This window comes from Papilio polytes, unplaced genomic scaffold (genome assembly GCF_000836215.1).
Source record: "Papilio polytes unplaced genomic scaffold, Ppol_1.0 DF821544.1, whole genome shotgun sequence".
NCBI lineage: Eukaryota > Metazoa > Arthropoda > Insecta > Lepidoptera > Papilionidae > Papilio > Papilio polytes.
Window position 1 is genome coordinate 23,791 of NW_013527660.1, and position 9,632 is coordinate 33,422.

Here is a 9,632-nt window from a genome sequence, read left to right on the forward strand (position 1 = left end):
GGGGGGGGAGTAACAGACTTATATGAGGCTGTGTAATTCGCTGACTTTGGCGCCCCATACTGTACTGCGCCATGGGCGGTCGCCCAACCGCGTTCAGCCTTAACACGGGCACACACGGGAGAAAAACACTTAAGACATAATTTCCTTTTATGGAAAATGAAGTTAAAATTGGGTCGTCGTACTTTCGGATGGTTGGCACAGTATATACTGCTCTTCGATATATCTCTGTCAGGTGTCATAACTTCACTCACTCTCCTCTTATGCATATCCCCCTTAACAAAATCGATGCATACTTTTTGTGTTCTTCCTCTTTGGCTTTTGTAGACATATCTGCTATCGACAAAAATAAGAAATAATATTCCTGCATCAGCATAAAAGGGAATAAAACAACTCTCGCAAGCCGCTTATGTAGTCGGAGCTCCATCCCGTCAAAGTGAATTCTCGACTATTGATTTTACAATCCTCTTAATTAGCGCTCGGATGCTCGGCATACTGAAGTTCGTTTGCAACAAACATCAGGCGGTATTCATTTTAGTAAGCTTTGATGTTACTCAAAGACTGCTTATTTTTTAATATATATTTTTTTATTATTAAATGAAAAACACACACGTTCTAGTAATTAATTGAAACTAAGACCCACTGATTAGGTACTATTTTTAAATGCAATACAGTTATTCTATATTATACAATTTCTTAGATCATAAATCGATATTCTGTTGTCCTAACCTTACGGTTTAGGTTCACATAGAACCAATTTTATGAACGTTATTAAATTGATGTACACGTGACATTCGAAAATCGAATTAAAATGACTAAATAGCGGGGATCGAACCTGGCTTCACGTTTCGGGCCGATCAGACTCTTAACTACTGTACTACTGACGCTTGTACAAGTGGTATAGTTAGGTATATCAATGGAATTGTACGTTAAAAATAATATGCCACATACCAAAATATCAAGACGCCACAAAGACGCTCCACTTGGAATGTATATTCACTTTCAATGTTACCATGTCATGTTTTTCTCAATAAATAATGCATTTCATAGATAACTGTTCCAGAATATATTCGTCCAATTATAAATAGAACATTGTGCGATTTGATTTCAAGAGTGAAGGGCAATTGATAGTGCTCGCGTATCCCGGCGCCTAAGTAGGACGACCATAATATCAAAAGTGTTTGGGATTTTTTTATTGGAGTTTAGAAAAACTATTTTTGTAACACGTACTAATAAGTTGAAGTCATTTGTTTTGAAACTGGTTGCTCCAATAAAAGGTTTTAGAACTAATTGCTTTTTTAGTCATATACGAAATATATTTACTTAGGAAAAGAAAAAACTTTACTCTGCTGATTATTGATTTGTTTACTTAATGATGGTTACACTAGTGACTCGGCTTTCGATCCCCGTTGGGCGAATGATCGGAACAATCAAGATGGCGCCGGCGCCGGCATTCCGCGGGCCTCCGACAAAAGTGCATGTGAATACCGCGGCACCGCTCAATGGAGCCAGCAGCGCCAGGCTAGCCGTCATTAGGACGTCACGCGCCATCGCCTTGAAATAGACCCGCCATTCATAAATAACGCCCATTCATAATATCAGCCTGCCATTACCATCCACCCGGGTAGTGAGATTGAATCGAAATGAACCAAATGAATACGCGATAACGCAGCGAAGTTATGCGGATGGACCGAATATTAAAATACCAATCATTTGCCAACTTCAATTACAATCACCTGATAGCGAAGAAGCCTGGATATAAAGCTATGACGTAGTTGGTACGTAGACGAAGCGAAGGTGCCCGCCGCCCACGGCCAGGAATATCGGCGCCGCATAATTAAGATCCCATTTACATCGAGTAACGTTTTCAATGAACATTGAAAGCTTTCAGCGCGTTGCTTGCCCTGAATTAAAGTCGCATAAATTTATAATAAACGGTTTTCTATTTCTTAGTTATTTCTCTCCTGTCTGGACGTGGGCTTCTTGAAAGAAGAAAATTAGAGCCCACGCGATTCACCGCCTGCGACATTTTCTTTGTATATGGAGGTATATCGGTATGGAATTAACAAAATAACATAAGTGATCTTGTACATGTTCCATTAAAATTTTTGTCTTTACTTTTTTAATATTGCAGTCTACTCGTGTTTGCTTACCTTAACTACGGTGAGAGCGGAAACGATTTATTACTAATCTTTTTTATGCCCTTATAATGTCAAATAATAGTGGCCACTTAAAATAATAATTTTGCTATGGTGTAAAAGACAAATCGTTAGTTAGGTTAGCGTGGGATACAATCAAAAACCTGCTACTAAATATTTATCTTTTCTTTAACAGCTATCAAACTGTGGAAAGTTTAAATAACAATGATATGAATTAAAAAAAATATTGTCTCTTCTTAATTACAATTTTAATAAGGTATATGATTATTTATAAATTATCTTAAGGTAAGCAAGTGGGCGACGCGACACGACGCTCCGTCGCGGCGGTGACGGGTGGAATCTATTTCCAACTTTAACAACAATAGGGTATTGTGAAAGAACTAATCCATTAGTAATGTGATAGCTGAACACGACGACAGCTTTATCTATGCCTAGCTTTTGCCCGCGACCACGTCCGCGGAGAATAAACAAAAATCAAGTATTAAAAATTACTAATGTTACTTAGTGATAATGTAGTACTCTGATGGCAAGAGTTTTTGAAATCGGTACGCTTGTGTTTGAGCTAGTGCGCTACATACAAAGAAAAGTACAAATAATTTTTCTATATATTATCTTGAGGTTTAAAATAACTTTGTATAAGTTTGGGAGTTTTCCAATGTAATTTTGAGACTTGTGAGGATGGTAAAGATAATAAAGAAATATGAAATGTTTTCCTTTTTATTATTCAAAAATACTTAAAATAAGAGAGTCGATTTAGTTATGTTAAGATTAAAATCTACAGAGTTTTGAACTTTGGCGGTCCGTAAGTCTCATGAGGTACACCTTGGCTTGTTGAAATTGCGTTTGCGTCGTAATTTATAAGGGTACTGGCGGTTGAAGAAACATTGGATCCAGATAGAGCATCGTATGCACTAGAGTCGGACGAGGTCTCGTATCCGCTAGATCCCGATGAGCTGTCGTATCCATTTTGGGAGGATCCAGTGTCAGCAGACGCAATACTAAGACCTTCGCCCTTAGCACCTTCATAAACGGATCCGAAATTATTCGAAGATGAACCGAATGTTGATCCGAATGTCGACCCATAGTTAGCACCGCCAGTTAGACCTGATCCAAAAGTACCTGTGGTTGCAGTCGAACTTGCATCGAATGTACCAACGGTACTCGGGACAGTACCAAAGGAGCTAGAAACACCAGATCCTGATGATCCAGATCCGAATACCGTTGAGCCAAGGGATGAAGAATCAAACCCTGAACTTGCACCCTGGTTCTGTGACAGGCCTTGTCCGACTTGAGAGGTTGATACAATTCCCTGATTTATTCCAGACACTGCACCAGCTTCGTCTGAAAGTGCATCATATCCTGCTTCAGAGCCTCCCTTGTTTAAGTCGCTAACAATGTCATTAATCACCTGAGAATCTTGTTTATTGTTGTACTTGATGAAGTAAACTTCTGGTTTAGTTGGGGGTTTCTGTTCTACTTTTGGTATGACAATGTTTTTCGCTTCTTCTGGATTCTTGACAAGCACGTAGACAATAGTATTTTCTTCATTCTGCGGTTGAACTGGAATGATTTGAGGAGCTTGTGCGGGCGCCGCTGGTGCTTTGATAAATATTACTTTGTAGTGTTTTTGCGCTGGTGGTAGAACAATGGGTTGGCGAATTTTGGGAACTTCGGGTTCCTCAGGCGCTGCATGAACGTAGTAATGTTTGAATACTTGGGCTGGTTGTTGTTGGATAACGTTGTAGTATTGTTGGTACTTGTCAGCAGCCGATGTTTGATATTGACTAGAAGTTTGGTACTGGTTGAAAGCGGAGTAATCGCCTCCAGTTTGGTAAGTGGGTCTTACCACACCGGAACTTGAGGTTTGGTAATAGTTCGAATTTGATCCAGTATTGTATGAACCTCCGGTAGTCTGGACTCCTGGTTGATAACCGTTTTGGTAACCATTGTTGTATCCGACAGTTGAGCTTTGTACATTTTGACTGGCACCTTGACCAGTGTAATAGTTGGAACCAGCACCGACGGTGCCAGTGTATTGACTGTTGTAGTTATTGCCGCTGGTGCTTCCACTCAGACCAGTGTTATAAACGCCGCTGCTGGAGCCGGTTTGATACGTGGGAATGCCGTACGACGTCTGCGGTACCTTGTAGTGGTAACCAAGACCCACGTCACCCGCCACCACTCCGATAACAGCTAAAACCTATAACAAAAAAAATTATGTTAGCTTCAATATTTTTCGTTTCTCAAATTCATAGGCAACGCTTGTCTTATTTATTACAACCACTGGACTCTCGTATTATCTCGAAAAATAAACATCTAATTGTAATGTAGAAAATTTTAGGCGTGAAGAATTAAAAATAAATGCGTGCAACACTGCGAGGTACACCGCTAGTAACTTATAATTACTGATAGGCGTGTGACGACATAATCCGTGCACTGGCAAGTTTTGTCAGTTACATAAGAGGTTGAGATGCCTCTCGTTGACCGTGTTGCGCAAGCAGTGACCGTGACTCTAGGGGGCGACGACCTCTAACCACTTTCTTACAAGGCCGTTTGCATTCACTAATTTAATTCTATGGGATCGTAAATAAACTAAGAACGTACATCGGCTATCGATTTGTGTGAATAGAGTTGGCGATATTTAACTATTCATCTATATTAGAAGACACTGCTGTGGTAGATATTATTTTTAAAGGGTTTAGCAATTATTAAATGCGCAAGGAATAATAACGTTTTTTATTATTAAGGGTATTTGGTTTTTTTTACACGAGTAGAATAAAAAAGGGCAGAACAATATAAAGTCTGCTGATTCTATGCATACATATCGAATGTAGTTAGTAATAAAAACTAGAACCCATTTTCCATTTCACTAGACACTTCTGTGGGAGTTTCATGGTTATTTATAAATAGATCCTCAGCAGATCCTATTTTGCCTTTAATCAATTAATTTCTAAGAACCGGCTCCGGCAATATTCTAAATCTAAAACTGAAATATCATTCGAGAATAATAATACTAGAATCTATAGAGTTGATACTGGTAATATTTCCAACGATAAATCTGTCCATAAAACTTTATTTATTGCTTTCTCGAGTGCATAAAATTTGTTGATGTATGAATGTTGAATTGTAAATTGAACAATCTTTAATTATAGCGCTGCGGTTCGATTTTTTAACATTTATTTTTTTAATTTAATCCAAATTAGGGTTAGTTTAAATTATTAATTTCTGCAAGAACCGTAGTAACACCTGGCTACTCGGGCCAGATAACTTTCGCGGACTTTAATATGTCGTTTATAAAACGGGATCAGAGGAAGTATGTGTCAGTTTTATTATTTTTTGTAAGCCAACTTAACAAGCATACACTAGTTTTATGAGTTGTGTTGTAATAGGCAACTGGTTTAAATACAGTTATACGGACAAAGGTCAATGCTTAGACGATTAACTCTCGTTAAAGTATGACTAATAGGTTAGGTTGATTTGGAATTTATATAAATTTAATTTCTTACTATCAAAGAACACTATGAAAGTTATCTCAATATTAAATTCACACTGAAAATATTTATTAGTACGTACTAATATTATAAAGATTTTTGAAATTTAGCACAGACGTAGAACACACCGAAGACGGAATCGCAGCTAAAAGGTAGTTAAATTTTAATTTTCAAAATTGAATACACTCAAAGTTCGCTGTAACAAACTCATGCATTATTAAAAATGCAGTAAAAAAAAGTTTGGACTATAATAATGGAAGTAAAGTTGTGTTCTTTAAAATTATTTATTATTTCTTAAAATTCGTTATTTATTTAACACAGTCTTGACTAAGGCTTAGTCACCCTAACTTAGGGAGGCAGGCCCCCTCAGTGGGGACATATAGTGAGCTGGCGTTAACGATTTTACATGGCCGAATTAATATGTAAACTTAATTTATGTTATAAATATGTTTTAATATAAATTTTAAAATGTTATAAATAAGGTTGAACAGATACTTGCATATTCACAATTTCTTAATTATCTTGTTGACATTGATTTTACATAGTTACTAGAGCCGAGAAATGTTATACATATATTGTATTTGTGTGTTTAATTTTCAAACATAAAATAGATAAATGATTTTACCTATTTACCCACATGTTTCGAAAATGTCAGTAGTATGCTCAAAATATAAATAGAGAAAAATACTATAATAAAGTATATTAATTATGTAGATAACGGTTATATTAAAAATACATTGAAAAATAAATCCCGTAAAATTTGTACAAATTTGTAATAACCAAATATGTTATTTTTCCAATCATGAGACGAATGTAGATACCCACTAGTTTAAGAAAATTTGGGGTGCATTTTCGCGTCGCATATATCCACTCACCCTAGACCACTAATAAGGACTTTTCCACTACCACAGTTCAGTTCAGTTTTTACTACTGGAACCCTTATACCAAAACCACCATAACTTTTAAAGAGGGATTTCAAATGATTTTATACGTGTTTTGTAGTTAAACCATATTAATAATTAACGAGCAGAGACTTATAAGATATAACGAAAGATATTTTTATCATGCAGCATATAAGTCTATACTAATATCATAAAGAGTAAAGATTTGTATTTTTATGTGTTGAAATAACTCAAACACTACTGGGCCTATTTCAAAAATTCTTTCATTATTAAAATGCTACGGCATTAGTGCATAACAAAGGCATTGTTTTTATTATACGCCGGGACGGAGTCGCAAGCAAAAGCTAGTATAATATAATTTTATAGTTGGAATTGTTAATCTTTAGAAGGAGCGTGGGTGTTCAGTCTTATATGAAATGACGTAGTTACATCTATTATGCATGCACCTGTTTACCCTAGCTAACATAAATGTTCACTGAAGAGAATAAAAGGTAAAAGCTTGCTATACTAGCTTTTGCGTCATGCTTCGTCTGCTTAGAAAAAAAAATCTGTCATTTTATTTGAATTGTTTAATCATGTTATATGTATGTAGCACTTTTAAGTTATTAATGACCGGTTTCCGAGATACTTTTAAATATTCGTTAGTTTTTCATAAAATGCGTTTCCGAACTACGTATTTTGAATTTTATTCCGTTGAAATATGGGTAAACCAAACGCTTACAAATCGCTAGATTGGAAGTGGAAATTCCAGAAACCTAATATAAAAAGTTTTTCAGACACCTTGACTATTGGATGTATTAGTAATTTGGTCACCGTTTACACACCTTGACATATAGACAGGAATTTTGTGTCGCCGCCAGCATTAATACTTTGTTTTTGTTATCATAATTATATCATCAAATTTTATCTCACCAAGGTTGAGGTTCTATGACGAATATTAGTGTGACAGTGCAAAGAACATATTCGTAACGTAGACATAATTTGTACGAGATTTGTTGGCGTACTTTACGTTTGATAGGGGCGCTGTACAATTCTAATGCGAATTTTGATGACGTTCCGAAAACGGCCACGCAAATATTCGTAATAGATACTCTGATTGGAATGTATTATCAAGACAAATGTAGATTTTTTCGCACCAATCGAAACGTCCGAGTCGAATTCATTAAGGAATGAGAAAAGAAATTTTTTTTTTTTAAATAAACAAGTTTAGTCTAATTTGGTGAATATTATGCAAAAGAATTAAATAAAAAGCCATGTAAAAAATTGGCAAAATACGGTAATTTACAAATGATAAAAGTAATAATTCCTATAAAGCTGGCTCAGTTTTAACTGACAGTTACAACTGAACAGTTCAGTTCAAACTTTATGTATGTTTGAAAAAATTAACCGCACAGTTAAAAGTTATACCATTAGGTAGCTAAATTGTCACTGTGTAACATAAGCTACGTATTTATTAAAAGGTTTTTTAAAATCCGCGCGGACACTTATTATAAGAAAAATATAATGCCACATTTAATTGTTGCGTTTTAATGATTTTTAATATTCTTAGGTAATAAAATAACAGGAAAATGCAACATTCCACTTTTGGTACAGATAATTTGGATAAGTAAAAAAAAATAATGAAGACTTCATAGTTATATCCTCTTCATGACGTAATTATTAAGTCAAAGCTTAAATTGCTACTAACATCAAGGTGTGTTTACTTAGTGTCGAGTATTGTTTATTTAAATGAAAAAAAAACTTGTGAATTGGGATTTTCTTGAACTGTTTGTGGATTAGGTAATTCTGAATATCCAAGGCTATCATCAACATATGTTAATATATTTAGCGGTTGAGTGACATTTGTTTTTTTTTGTGTATTTTTTTGTGATTCAATGAATTAGCAAATAGTGTGAATTATTTTTTATAAATATACACATAATTTTTTTAAACCGTTTCATTGAAATTAATTTTTGGTAAAGATTACAAGGTTGATTTGATTATTTACTATTTTACGTGAATTTTCGAATTCAATCTACTTTTGACTACTTGATAATCGTTCGAAATCGACGTTTTGTTCATAGTTAGAAGTAGTTTTTAAAAATAATACTTCTACAATACATACTTTTCAGATATCCGTATAAAAAACTAAGTACTAACACTTAAAAAATCCCGAAACATGTAAACCACTTTCAAAAAGATATCAACAAAAAAAAATCACATTATAGTATAACTATTTGAGAGGTCATTAACAAATAACATAAATGTATTCCAATTAAATTAAAAGTAAGTTTTAAATTGAAAAAACGAAGTAATACAAACTAACGAAAAAAGGTCACATTATTAAGAATTCGCAGAGCAAACCAATCGCGGACGCGTCCCTCGAGTACAAATCTAATAACGAAAATTGAAACAAAGTTATCGAAATGTCGTATAACACAATAATTCGATACGTAAAAACACAATACGCACCCAAAGCGCGATCATACTGCTATGTCGGCAACTGTCTACACGATTGTCGCAAGCTCGGCAAGACCTGTCTTATATACCTGACACGAAGATGCCTTGCCGGATAACCGATGTCCAATAACAAGGTTATGTCACGCACAAGTCGGTACCCGAAAACCGGTAACGAGAAATTTCTCGCCCATTTCTCAATACCTTTGAGAACCAACGCACTTGCACTTTGCGGAATCAAATTTAAATTGTAACTAGGCATTTGTAACAAAGGATTTTACTAAAATTATTATTTACTAACTGTTGCTCGCGACTTCGCCCTCGTGAAATTAAAAAAAAAATAAAACATAGCCTATCTTACTCACAGATAAATTACCTTTCTAACGGTGAAGGAATTTTAAAAATCAGCACAGTAGTTTTTGAGTTATTTCAATACATACAAAATACAAATCTTTCCTCTTTATAATATTAGTATAGACTATCTGTTCCCCACGACTACGTCCGCGTGAAATTAAAAAAAAATATATAGCCTATGTCACTCACAGATAAATTACCTTTATAACGGTGAAAGAATTTTTAATAAAAAATCCAAAAACACAAATTTTTCCTCTTTATAAAATTAGTATAGTTTAGCCTTTGCCCACGAC

General features: G+C 35.0%; 1 protein-coding gene across 1 annotated transcript; it reads right to left on the reverse strand.

Moving 5' to 3' along the window:
* Positions 1-2,857: 2,857 nt before the first annotated feature.
* Positions 2,858-9,087, reverse strand: LOC106108388. Its single transcript, XM_013289548.1, has 2 exons — positions 9,001-9,087; positions 2,858-4,356 (listed from the first exon to the last, which is right to left on the reverse strand). The coding sequence occupies exons 1-2, from the start codon at positions 9,013-9,015 to the stop codon at positions 2,932-2,934; spliced, it is 1,440 nt and encodes a 479-aa protein (XP_013145002.1). The 5' UTR covers positions 9,016-9,087; the 3' UTR covers positions 2,858-2,931.
* Positions 9,088-9,632: the final 545 nt, after the last annotated feature.